The sequence below is a fragment of the Cystoisospora suis genome (assembly GCF_002600585.1).
Source record: "Cystoisospora suis strain Wien I chromosome Unknown contig_2667, whole genome shotgun sequence".
NCBI classification, from domain to species: domain Eukaryota; phylum Apicomplexa; class Conoidasida; order Eucoccidiorida; family Sarcocystidae; genus Cystoisospora; species Cystoisospora suis.
Window position 1 is genome coordinate 4267 of NW_027155464.1, and position 13232 is coordinate 17498.

The following is a 13232-nucleotide window of genomic DNA, read 5'->3' on the forward strand; positions in this document are numbered from 1 at the left end:
GGCCCGTTTTCTCCGTTCCTGTTTTGTACGGGTATCTCGAAAAAAGGCTCTACACCTTTGGGAGGTGCCTTTCAAACACCTCAACCGTCGTCGCCTTCCGATGGTGAAGTTGGGCTAACCAGCCCTTGTTCTTTTACCTCAGTCTCTCTGCGTGTGCCGTCTCCAGAGAATGGAGAAACACATGGACTACGAGCAGAAATGGCTCCGTCGTCAGCCAGCTTGCTGAGGCAGCGACGCTTTCACAACCTTCGGGAGTGTTTGCCGGTTGCCGGTCAGGTACCCTGTCGCGTGGCAGGGGAGGGAGGCGAGGCGCGAGCATTGATCTGCGAAGCCGATGCCCCAGAACCTGCAGAAGCTTGTGGCCTTGTGTCGTCCAAGATTGCTCTAGAAGTCTCCGTGGCGCTCGAAGTCTGCTCCGGAACGACATTCAGAGTCGTGGCGCAGCGAAGCGTGTCAAGTGGAGGGAGGAAGAGAGAGGGTGGCACCAAGGCATCGGGTGGAGGTTGGATTTCACGTCTGCCAGTGGAATTGTGGATACCACTTAAGGTCAGAAGGGGCTTCTCGTTGCACGTCCACGCCACAGCCTTAGAGCTACCTGCGGCTGTGCAGTGCACCCGGTGCTGTCCAGGGAGGTTCTTTTGCGTCAGGCAAGCCTTGGAGTTGCTATCAAAGGCCAGCAGTAGCTGTTGTCCATGTCACTACCCGGTTGACTTCAGCGTCGCAACAAACCACCGGATGAACTCTGCAGTGCTTAGGCTCATTCGTGGGGTCGCCCAGCGAAATGAAAGGCGTTTCCGAAAGCTTCAGTGCTTTTCTTTTGCGCCCGTTCTGCCTTCTCGTTAAATGTTCATCGTTCCTGAGTCATGGTACGCAGTTGCAAAACAAGTAGCTGAAGGGGGAGGTCTTTCTCTACCTGCAGGTCGGAGGCTTACGCTGTCGTGGGTACCGTCTTTTTCCCAGTCACCAGCTAGCCGACCCTCGCCTATTTTGCGTTAGTTCGTGTCGAAGAGGAGAGCTGCTTTCTGCTGATTACTCTGGACCGTCCATATGAGCTGTAGAGTATTTTGTGTTTGTCCCAGTATCGTGGCCGATATTTTTCGAGAGAATACAGGCCTCTTTCCGCCGCTGTGACGAGCTTTTCCGCTGTGCCGAACACCGACAGGAATACCCGTGATAGCTTGCCCGTAATCCGACGTACGTCGTGCAAGTTGCTGCCCTGGCTTGATCTTTTATGGCGGGAGTAGAGGCACGTTCGCCGGTGTCAGCAGACGGCTGGTGATGCATGGCCGCCTAGATCCTTTTTGTCTGCATCCGCGGCCGTGTGAACACCAGATTTTTCCTGCCCTGTATGCAACGTCCACTGCTACCTGTGCAGGCGCTGGGGCCTCTGCCTTTCCGGGAGGTCAGTGGAATGGACTCGCCTTCCGCCTTGTTCTCTGCGGAGAAGTACGACCGCGTCCTGAACTTACTGCTGCAGGCAAGCCTCTAAGGCGGAGCCGCCTCGAAGGGGGGATCGTTTTCATCTCCAGGTTCGATCCTACATTTTCCCCCCGATGCTAAAAGGGACGCGTGCTCGTACACGTGGTTAGCAGTGTTCTGCCCCGCGCTTATACAGCAGGGCAGAAGCAACAAATGAAAACATGATTTACAAGCACACGTGCATCTGACCCTGCAGACACCTGTGTCTGTCAGGATTTGCATGAAGAGAATATTCGGCGTTTGTCAAGCTACTTGAGAATCAAGAAATCCTCTGAGTTCTGTGATTCGCCGTGGCGGGTGCCCCAGGTGCACGTCGACACCAATAGTAAAGGCGAGTGTCTCTTTCTCCTTTGCATCCCCCGTGATGACGGACCGCGTCAGTTTCCCTATCGCAAACGAGTCCAACAAGCCCGCCCCCACTTCCGGTTGCCCGTGTCGAGACAGCCCGCCAGTGGTATGAGTTTTCCGACACTGTCAGAGTGGCTGCCCCCTGCAGCAGAACGCTGTTCAGCAGCTTTGACCGCGGGAATCGCGTTCTCCGCAGTACGGTTTGTTCCTACAAAGACATCTCCAGTCGACAGGGGCACAGGGGGGACAAGTGATTTCTGTTACATGAACCCCGGAGGCATCCTTATCGATTAGCTCCCAGCGTCCCGCGTGTCAGTGCACCCATTCTCCGCGTTATTTTTTCTTCTGTGGGAAACTGAAGTTCCTGTTTCCGAGCATTTCTTACTGCGTCGCTTCACCTTCCGTGCGCATGCGCCCATCACTGCTGCGTTCCAGGCCAGCCGCTGTGAGGTTCTTCGAGTCGGCGCTCCTTGGACTTGCAGTTACATGAATTTGCCTTGTGTGGTTCCTTTGCAGCGGTTCTCCCTCTCTGATGTGCGCCCGATACCACCTTTTGTGCTTCGTTGCTTCCGGGCGTTCATGCCCTTCGCGCCAGCAGTTCCGCTCCCGAGGAAAACTGCCCATGTGCTTCTCGGAGACAAAGGAGACGCGACAGACACGGCCGGACTTGTTTCGACTGCGTATCCCCGTTTGGGTGGTCGTGGCTTGCAAGGTGCACAGCAGTCCGAGGAGCGAGAGGACATCAAAGCGCGGAACCCGGATGCCGCAGAACTGCTTGAGAACTTGAAGCCTTTTCAGGTATGCTTGACAACCCTTGGAGAGCTATCCGCAGCGACGCGCGGAGAAGTCCTGCCGCACGTAGCTCAGAGGAGGGTGGCCGCTTACGTGTCCTGACAGCGTCTTGTCGTAGTGCCCTGTACAACTCAAGCAGGAAAGAGGCATGTTTTCCCGCATGGCAAATATTGCCCACTGCGCGACTGCCTACGGCTAGGCGAACGGTGCGGTTGCGCTTTCGTACGCTGCTGTGGCCCAGTGGCAGAAGCAGCTTGTCTTTTACTATCCGAGAGACAAGCTATTCCGCCAGCCGAAGTGGACAGAAGTCACGCCCATCGGGCTCCCTGTAGTTCGCGTCCCAGTCGCCTCGGGTAGTGAAACCCGCTCATATTATAGTGAGGCATACAGTGATTCGCCCGCGCTGCGACGGCGTACTTGGGCGTTCGCGCGCACACCTCTAGTTCCACCGATGCGTCTTCTAGCTCGCGGCCTACATCGGAGTTGGAGTGGCAGACGACCCGAGCAAGATCACTATGGGTCGCCGATCTGCTACACCTTCACATATGCCTGACTCTCCACGCGATCAACGGAAACTCTACGGGCTTTTGTCAGCCCCCCTGCGGAAAGCAGAGAGACGGCGTCAGACCCGCGGTTCGAGTGGAGTGTTTTGTCGAAACCAACGGGTTCACTTTAGGCACTTCTGACGCCGTCGGCAGCTGCGTGTCAGGACTTCTTTCTCTTGTTTTGGGTCTCTCCTTGGTTGTTGATTCATTAGTCTTGTCGTGACCATAATCGTGCACTGCTCGTAAAAAGGGGTTTCCGTATTTCCCTGTTTCGACTTATTAGTCTGCGGCATCATATATATGGCGTAGACGACTCATATATATGGCGTAGGCGACCGCATAAAGAATGCCTGGGGCCGCACGTAGGGTGCAGCTCGCGCGCGCACTGGATAGAACAGAACAGAGTGACACCTGTCGGTAGCAAACGGCGGGACCGGTGCCCGCTCCCTCCTGTCTGGACTGCGTCGCCTGAAAAGATGAGTATTTTGTTAGCAGGTATTTGTGAGTTTCACAGTTTGCATCCGTGTCCGTCATATGAATAGTGATTTTTTTTTCGACTCAGGTGAGGTGTAAGGTTGCAGGAGGCTTGGCATGGCGCCTCGTTCCGTTGCCGTGGCAGCATGGAAAATCACTTGTAGTGATGCTCGAACTGCAAGATCGACAGGGCGAGTGCGAGCACTCTGAATGTGCTAGTCAGCCGCTGTTTCTTTCCAGGCGTCGTCCGCGACTGCCCGCTGAGACTTCATGGATTTTGTTCAGACGCAGAAAACCAAGACCTCAGAACAGCTTGGGCCGCAGGCTTCACCCTTCTGAATCACGTGCAGCTTCCATTATGTCCGAGAAGTGTCCTTTACAGGTACCTTCAGCTGGTTCCGTGTAGTGTTCTTTTTTTTTCCGCAGGTAGAGGGGTACTTGTTTGGGCTGAAACGGGAGGGCCGCCTGCTCATAGGCGACGAGATGGGCCTCGGCAAGACACTACAGGTACGGCACCTCGTATTAACGAACATATCCACTCTACACACGTACCGCTTCTGTCTCCCCTCATCTCGGGAAAGCCTCTTTGTTTAGAATCATGCTTTTACAATTACTGGCTTATCTCCACCTTAGTCATGTGATCCAGTAGCCGGGGCGTTAGCTAAAGCAGTCCACCCTCTTTCACACGGCTACGGACGTTTAGAGCTACGCGCAGCTGGATTGTTCTTTGCGAGGTGCCGCTTTGCTTGCCCAGTGTGGGAACAGTAGAGTTTCTCACCGGAAGCTGTTTAGAGTAAGTGCTCTGAGGTAGTGTAACTGCCGTTCACTGGCGGTAATCTCAAACTGCCGGCGCGCCGTGGTTTTGGCTTTTTGCTCAGGCTCTCGCAATCGCCGCGTTTTATAACCGAGAGTGGCCTCTGCTAATTGTTTGCCCTTCCTCCATGTGAGTGGTTCATTTGAGCTGTGCTCTCGAAAAAGTGCCCAGAGGAACGTTTGCTTGAGGGGCGTCCCTGCTGTCACTTTGCTCAGTCAGCGGGAGCGCGTTAGAAAAAGTTGCTAGGTGTTCCGCGGGAGCTCTCTTATGACTCGGCTTTGTCTGCATCACTGTAGGAGTACGCTTTTTGCTTCGTGGAGTTAGCTGGCACCGCGTTGCAGCATGCAAATGGCAAATGGAGCTGGGTTCAGCGTTCTAGCCGTCCGGTTCGTGCTCGGCATTGCCAGCACTAGCTGGGTTTATGGCCGAGCCTCGCGCCCCCGATTGCCAACAAAGGACTGCACAGGCTGGAACAAAGAACGGCAGAGACTTAAACCCTATTGGCAGTGAATTTTTGATTTGCCGCGTGGTGTTAGTCTTCGAGGAGCCTGTGTCAGACCCGGGCCTTTCACTATCCTCCCCCCGCAGAAAGAAACACTTGTCAATCTCTTCCAATTTCTATTACCGCGGCAAGGGGTATTCCTGTATCGCGGAACTCGTGCGTCGGACCTAGGCAGCTAGCTACTCATTCGACGCGGCCATACCACAGGGGTAACTGCTGAGTTGGCAGCCCGCACTCTTTCAGGCAAAGTCTGTGTCGGCCAGTAGGTGGGCGCCGGCAATTCTACGAGCTCAGATAATTTTGAGATGCGCTGTGTTCGCCTCTCTCCGTACGTGTACAGCCGATTCCAGTGGAGAGACCAAGCGCTTCGATGGCTTCCGAGACTCCTTTCAGCGGAACATGTGAGCATGCTTTCCTTAGAAAGAAGTCACCGACTTCCGCGTCCGACCAGGCCTCAACACGCGTAGATCATGGCTAGACGATGGATTATAATGAGTCTATTTGTGTTGGTTCTTCTAGGTGAACTCATTATCTTATCCAGCCGACCTCCCGCAGTGCTGTTTTTTAGAGAGGCTCTTCCTGCGTCGCGCAGTATTTGTGCGATATCGCATTGCGCATTGCCTTACGGAAGATTGCCCTTACAGAGTGGGAGTATTCATTTCACCGCAAGCTGTCCGGAAGGTGCTCCGTACTGATGGTGCATTCTGTTACGCGAGTTATGGCCTATATCTCCGTGCTCCGACGTTTTCGGTGGGAGCTTGTGTGTCTACAACAGTGTATGGGCCGGTGTCGTCCCGGGATGGCTTTGTGCCCGAGCGAGTTGAACTCTTCGGTTCAATGCTCCTTTTGACAGATCGGCACCACAGCAGGACAGAAAGCCTGCGCGTCGCTGGAAATAGTAGTCAAGAGACAGGACGGAATGGAAAGAGAAGGGGAAATTTATGGCACGAGCTTGCGAGATGCAAGACGCTTCCAGAAGGGCTAAGACTTCTTTGACTCGGACACTGCAGCACTTAAACTACACCGCCTTGTCAGTCGAGACATGAGCCGCGAACCGTAGCTACCTTGCCGTAGTTAAGGTAGACGCCGGAGTACTGAATGCTGTTGAGCAGCAAGACCAGACAAGGCTAGACCGCTTTTTATATTCTTGTTCTTGCCTTTTTGTTCTCAGGTTTGCATCGTGGAGAACGGGCGGACTGATATTCCAGAAGAGACGCGCATGGTGGTCATTTCGTATGATCTGATCACCAAGCAGTCCAAATTTCACGCACCCTATCAGGCGAGTGTCCTTAGAGTCTGCTGAATAGTACACTACTGGCTGGCGAGCATGGGGTCTCGCGGGAAGCGCGGACGGGACCTTGGTGGATCAGTCCGGCTTCCTCACGTGTCGGAGTCTTCTCATTTTCTCGGCATAAATAGTTTAGGCCAGACAGTGTGTCTGCTCTGATGTTTCAGGTTGTTATTTGCGATGAGTCGCACTACCTCAAGAACCGGCAGGCGAAACGAACCCAAGTGGTGAGCAATGGGTGGAGCGGCCGGTACGACCAACGCGGGGGTGCGACCGACCTGTTCGCTCGGCTGCTCGATGGTGTTTACCTGCTAGATCTAGATGGCCCTTCGCTTCGAACTCACTATATTGTTGTCTTAAGCAACCGCTTCGAAGAGTGCTAAGCGTCGCGGCATACGAGACGGTGGCTCGGGTCGGCCTCGAGAAGCTCCGTCCGTTTTTCTTTCTGCCGTTTCTCCGTGTTTTCCAGCTGTGCCCGTTGCTACGAAATGCAAAGCGCGCCATTCTCCTCTCCGGTACTCCTGCTCTGAACAAGCCCGTCGAGCTCTACCAGCAGATCGACGCTTTGGTATGCTCCATGATCTGAGCCGTGTCCACGCGAAGGGGGCGCTACAGGATTCTGGCGAGTCTGCGAGAACTTACGGATGGGAAAGTGCTGTTCTGACGGACGCGAAGCTTCTGCATAGCGTCCGCGATGTACAGGGTATTGTGGCTGACAGAAAGAAATCCGCGTTGCATAGACCGGCACGTGCTAGTTCTCTGCTTGGTAGCACTTTCTGGGTCAGGTGCCAGAAGTGCGCGCAGCATGCTGTCTCACTGCTGGCTGTTCCAGTTCGGAGAGCAATGTGGTACCCACTTTGCCCGAGCTGTCCCTGTTTCAAGGAGCGTGCGATTGCACTCTAGGAAAACGAGAGAAGTCGGCTGGCTCTTCTCAGGTCGACCCCTGTCTGCTCCCCGCTCTCTGATTTATCTTTTTCTGCCTTTACGAGGGTAGCGTGACCGCCTGCTTCAGTAGAGACTGACACCGTTCTGTCGCCACCGGACTATGGCGCCTGCTGTCGCAGATGCATGCATGTTGATCCGTGGACGATTTGTGTACAGTACACGCAGAGACAAAGGATATGCGGCTGTGTTAGTGTCTTTCAAAGATATCTCTGGGAAAGTCCGCTAGTGCGGGAAAGGGAGGTTGCCCGTGTGAGGCAGTAGCAATAGTCGTATAGTGCGCCAGGGCGCACAGTGTGACCGTCCTTCGAGACTGCGGGCCGGTGGGCTGCAAGAGCAGTAGCTCGGCTGTTTGGGGGGAACGGTACTCATCAGGCAGCTGAAAAGTGAAGTGAGAGTTCGACTGAAGACAGGGAGAGAAGCCCGGGGGGTGGATTTTCGTGGCACCGGCGGGACCGCACACCCTCTCCTGCGGTTAAGACAAGGAAGTGTGGGCGAAGCCGGTTCGCTTGTGTGCCACGTGTTCTGCTCTCTCCGTCGTCTTTGACGGGCGTCGTCCGTGTACAGCTTGGCAACGGAAGGCCCGAGGTGTTTCGGCGACGCACTGTCTCCCCAGCTGGTGAAGCCGTTGGAGACAGAAATGCTGCTGCGTTTGCCTTTCGTCCCGCCTGTGTGCGTTCTTTTTAGCTACCGGACTTGTGCTCCTATCACGAGTTCGCGGATCGGTATAGCGTGAAAGTCTGGAACCACTTCACGAGGCGCTTTGAACACGAAGGTCACCAACACGCAGAAGAGCTTCACGTTCTGCTGAAGAAGACGATCATGATACGCCGTCTCAAGCAGCAAGTTCACACTGAACTACCGCCAAAAATCCGGTAGGCAGAGCTGCCCGTCTGCAACGCCCCGAAGCCCTAAGACAGGTGCTGGAGAGTTGATTCTGTCTTTTCACACGTGTCGCGCTTGCATATCTCCAGGCCACGGGAACTGTGGGAGAGATCCACGGACTCGCTCGTGCTGAGGAGGAAGCAGGGTGGAGCTAGTTCATATCTGCGCTCTTGGTGTCTGGTCCCCCGCAAGGAGTAGAGCGGCGCGCTCGAATCGCTTCTGAGTAGTCTTTGGTTTGCTTCGCTCTAGGTCCCGCGTGCCGGTCCAGATCCCGGTGAAGGAACTGAAGGAGATCAGGGATAAAATGGAGGAGTTGAGTGCGGACGGCTCCGCGTACAAGCGAGACGGCGCAGACGATGACGAGGACTTCTTGAACGTATGAACCCGAAGCCGTCTCGGGTACATCCGGACGGAGACAGTTCCTCTCTGTTTTCTGCACGTTCGATGCGAGCACCCAGACTACGAATAGTCAAACACAGTACGAGAGCGTCCCGGTTTGGTGTGTCTCCTCGGAAGGCTTGCACACTCGCTGTGACAGCGATCTGAGCCGTGCCATTGGCCGAGTCGCCATCCAAGGTGTTTTGTCCCGCGAACGTAGTGAAAGCGGGAGGCCTGTTCCGTCGGACGGCATAAACCGGAAGGACACAGCGCGTGCGGCTCATGTGACTTTGCGGTTTGCAGGGGAGCGCAGGTTCGCCCTTGATAACGGAATTGTTCACTCTGACAGGGCTGGCCAAGCGCCAAGGAGTAAGTGAGTACCTCTCGTACTTGTTCCAAGGCGATCCCGACCTGAAGCTGATCGTTTTCGGCCACCACCGTGCCGTCCTTGATCATGTGGAGGAACACTTGAAGACGAAGGAAAAGAAGCGTTACGTGCGGATTGATGGCAGCACGTCTCAAGACAAGAGAGAGTCGCTCGTGAAGGAATTTCAAACCTCGCGCGAGTGCCAGGTGAGACTGCCAAGTTTGCTAGGAAGGCCCGAACCATTAAACTGCATACCCAGCGGTAACCGCTAGCCCACGATACTAGGACCTTTTCTACGTGTTCGCATGGTTCTGTAAAGACTGGATTCTCAGGAGACCACAGAAGCTCTCGCTGACCGAGTCAGTTAGCAGCGCCTTTGCGTGGTGGTAAGAAGTCAGTCGAGCTGGGATCGCAGCCTGCTCTCGGCGCAGGCCTCAGACACTCCCGATGTGTGGCTCATCAAAATCACTTTTCTATAGTACCGGACGCGAACTCCCGATAGAACCCGGTAGCTCGGTTCTCCGCGCTTGGTTTTGCGAACAGCCATTCTTCCCTGTGGTAGGCCGAAGGCGGGAACACTACAGGCCGGGTAAGTCAACGCGTTTGTGCTTCGGTGCCGTTACAAAATGATACGGTGGTTTCGGCGGCGTTGAATGGTCTTCTACGCATGCGAATCGACTGCTCCCGTTGTGCCGAAGAAGTGAGACATCGTGTGTTTGTGCTGGTGGACGACCTCTGTCAATTTTAGGTGGCAATCCTGTCTATTACAGCCTGCGGCCACGGCCTCAACCTGACAGCAGCGGTAGGCGAAAGACAAGGTCTGTCGCTCGCAGCTTGGGTGCGCGCGCAGGGCCGCTTTTTTCTCAGTTTTCCTGGCAGCCCAGCTAGCACCCGGGGCTTTGATGTAGCAGGGTGTCGTCGGGCCGGCAGCTTTAGGGAAAGGCAGACTGGTGTTGACATTCTGTCGGTTGCACAGGGTAGCGGAAAAGACTTAGGTGCAACTGTTATAGGCCACACGAGAAGTCAAACATAACTCGCAAGAAACAGACAGTTTTTCATTGCAGCTTTTGTCTGTGTGACACGAAGCTTGTTTCGGCCTTCACCGTATGCCGGTCATGCGGCCTGTGCTGTAGCTTTTCTCGCGCGGCAGTAGCAAGGTCGGAGCGTGTATTCCCTTCCCTAGGCTGTGTGGTCTTCTTCGAGCAGGCCGCGTCTCCGGCGCACTTCCGTCCCAGCAAGTAGCCTTCGTCTCGTGTATTCCGCTACGCAGATGGTCACGATAGTACATGGCAGACAAACCACCTCAACTTCTTTCCGATCGGCTAAAGGTCGACCATGACCGCTCTTGCCGGCGGCGGCGGCGGCAGTAGTCACGGTAGTGTGCGGCTCCTGTTTGTCCTCCTGCAGGGCACGGTTGTGTTCGCGGAGTTGTACTGGGTACCCGGGCAGATGATCCAGGCGGAGGACCGCTCCCACCGGATTGGGAACGAGTTCGGCTGCGTCCAGATTCATTATTTGATTGCCGAGGTGAGTTGAGACAACCAAACATCTAAGAACCGGCAAGCTGGAGCATGTCTCCATCTCTATGGAACGCACCTTGCTTCCTTCCCGTCTGACACGTCTCACGAATCATGCATTGCTGTCAGCGGTAGGGGACGTATGCTACCCATAAGGAGCTACGCCTGTGTCGTGAGGAGGCCAACCGCTAGGACCCGGTGTAGCAGGAAACCCGCCCGCTGGTTATGTTTCGCTGCCCGCATTCAGATTGTTGTCATGGAAGGCATCATCTCACTCGATACACTCCATGAGTTAGACCACCCAGTGGAAACTGAGAAGAGATAGATGCCTGAGGATTTTTACTTGGAGAGACGTATGGGCAGATCAGGCTTGCGTTGGAGGGTGCCCGCTGTTCTTGCAGGGCACGCTGGATGAAACAGTGTTCCGCACCTTGCAGCGGAAATGGGGAGTGATGACGTCCACCCTGGATGGCCAGCAGCAACACCTTGCCATGGATAGCCACGGTCCCCGCCGTTTTCTTCCTCCTGGGTGTCCTCGTTTGAGCGAGCCTTCATCCGAAGGGCCGTCAGGAGTGTCGCCTGTGCTCAACACTTCTAGGACCGGTCGTTGCAGCAGCAACCCTGGTGATGCTGTCGGGCAGAAAGGACAGAAACGACTCGACGCTTTTCTGAGTAAGCAAGCGGACGCACGACGCGAAAACCTCAGAGAGCCTACTCTCGGAAGGCAGGTGTCAGTAGGGTTTGGGGGGCAAAACAAAAACAACATCGCGTTCCGGTGGAGTGCTGCTGCTTGCTGCAGGAGGGACAGCAAAGGGAAAGGAAGGGGATCGCAGCGATGCCATGAACGCGGATGTGGCCAAGGAACTGGAGATAAATGAGTCCGGAAGCGAGGCGGGGACTCCGGGAGGGCCTGGTGCTCGGAAAAGACGACGGGTGTGAATGAGAGACTGTGGGGTCGTCATGTGCACGCCCCCAAATCTTCTTCTCATACTATACACACACCCACCATCCGCACAAGTGCATGCTTGTACACATGATTTGTTCTGCTTCTTCTCTTCACCGGAGAGATCCTAGGAGGGAATCCTTAGACAGTATGCCATAGACTTGGACAACCGTGGAGAGGGCAAGAGATCGAGAGAGAGGCAAGTAATGTGTTTTCTGTCTGGCCGGGATGGAGCCCCTAGGTACAAACTCGTAGAAGGATAGTCATAAAAATCCCCCACCTATAGCCAGATATGTACAGAGGTATATAGGCAGATGTTTTCACGTGAATATTTCTCAGTCACGTACCTGCATCTTTCTGTCTATGTATATGTATGTACATTTAGTGTATTGGGATCTATCTGTATCTGACTGAGATTCGTTAAGAAGGGGTGGAAGTTGTGTATGAAGAGATATCAAGGTGCAAGATACCTAGAGTTATTCTCTCGTCCTTCCTGTTCCTACTACTACTACTGCAGCAAAAGCCGTGGGTGAACTATCACATCGTGGATCTTGTGAAGAGTCTTCTCTCTATATATAGATTACCTAAGAAGTCTCGTCTGGAGAACTACTCATTCAGAGAAGGAAATGATAACGAGAAATCTTTCTCATGTTTCAGGGATCTTCTCTTGTCGCTCGTGTCTCTCCTTCATCAGAAAGATTCTGCTTCTGTTCTGTGTAGTACGTGTTCTCTTTACGTCTGATTCTTAGCATCTACCTTGAGAAACCGCGGAGTGAGATTTCTCATCCAGGGAAACCCTTTGAAATTTGAAGCAAAGAAACACACCTTCCTCTTCCTTCCTGTTTTTCTCCTTCTTCCGTCCTTGCCCTTTATCTTCTTTCTCTTCTGGATCTTTCTCTGCCTCTCTCTTCACTCTCTCTCGGCCGAGATTCTCACTCTATTGACCAAGTCTCGTGTATGTCTTTCTCTCCTATGAATGTTACGATGAGTCTCCTCTCTTGGTACAGATTGACTTCATCATTCTATCCTAGCGTATTTCAATAGATCTTATTCATGTGATAACAGTGTACAACATACACAGGTATCTAGATAAACATATATCTGTAGGTATGTGTACCAGCATGCATTGAGTCAGTATATGCTTACCCGTCAAGTGTCGACTATTGAAGGCCCCCCACGTACGCAGACATGTCTACACATAGGTGTCTTTCTTTAGCGTGTCAGCTACTACACATATTTCTGAGATGCCTCTTTCTCTGATTAGGGAAACAAAAAAAGTTTACGTGTTTAACTGAAGTGCTTTAGAGGAATGATACTTTTCACAAGAAGATCTCTAAAGAAAAACAAAAATACAAAGACTTTAAACTGTCAACATACTGCTCGAGCGAGAGTTCTTCACAATGCTTGCTATCTGATGAGAATACAACTGTAGGCGTCACTACTGCGGACTATACTGCTGACTGCTGATTCGTCACTGCGACTGAACTCTTCTTTATACAAGCCGAAAGACAGGGAGAGAGGAGATGGGATGTAGAGAGAAAGACACAGAAGACGAGATAGAGAGGAGGAGAGAAAGAGAGAGAGGAGTGATATCTCTTAGCTGCTTTGTGTATTTGGAATAGAGATTCAATAACAAAAAAGTCTTAGGAAAAAAACAAATTGAGTTATTCCTTCCCCATGCACATCACTCAATCAGAAGCCAGCAAGAAATGAAAGAAAAAGTTCATTCATTCCTAGCCTCGCCAAGAAGAAGAACAAGAATAAAATGATGCATGCTATCGTGTCTTCCGTTCTTTTCATTCAAAGAGATCGCATTCCTTCCCCCTCCTTAGAAGGATTTCTCTCTCTTTCTTGAATCAGAGAGATAAAAGGATGTATAATACTTGTCCTTCGAAAAAATGAAAAGAACAGCTGGCTTAGTCCTTCTGTTGCTTTACTTAAGTATATCTTCACACGCG

The 13232-nt window shown here is 53.2% G+C and overlaps 1 protein-coding gene across 1 annotated transcript in view; it reads left to right on the top strand.

The window, feature by feature from the left end:
- The window catches only part of CSUI_005495 (uncharacterized protein), a 13668-nt gene extending 1672 nt beyond the window's left edge, over window positions 1-11996 (top strand). The window contains exons 2-17 of the mRNA XM_068065671.1: window positions 1-546; window positions 1376-1477; window positions 2344-2625; window positions 4065-4145; window positions 4517-4581; window positions 5295-5355; window positions 6126-6179; window positions 6410-6469; window positions 6712-6810; window positions 7872-8059; window positions 8319-8445; window positions 8751-9020; window positions 9563-9616; window positions 10222-10341; window positions 10733-11003; window positions 11131-11996. The exon at window positions 1-546 is cut by the window's left edge and continues 262 nt beyond it. Coding sequence (XP_067922348.1) covers window positions 199-546; window positions 1376-1477; window positions 2344-2625; window positions 4065-4145; window positions 4517-4581; window positions 5295-5355; window positions 6126-6179; window positions 6410-6469; window positions 6712-6810; window positions 7872-8059; window positions 8319-8445; window positions 8751-9020; window positions 9563-9616; window positions 10222-10341; window positions 10733-11003; window positions 11131-11270 — 2322 coding nt within the window. The 5' untranslated portion in view covers window positions 1-198 and the 3' untranslated portion in view covers window positions 11271-11996. The remainder of the gene's footprint in view (window positions 547-1375; window positions 1478-2343; window positions 2626-4064; window positions 4146-4516; window positions 4582-5294; window positions 5356-6125; window positions 6180-6409; window positions 6470-6711; window positions 6811-7871; window positions 8060-8318; window positions 8446-8750; window positions 9021-9562; window positions 9617-10221; window positions 10342-10732; window positions 11004-11130) is intronic.
- The last annotated feature ends 1236 nt before the right edge of the window (window positions 11997-13232 follow it).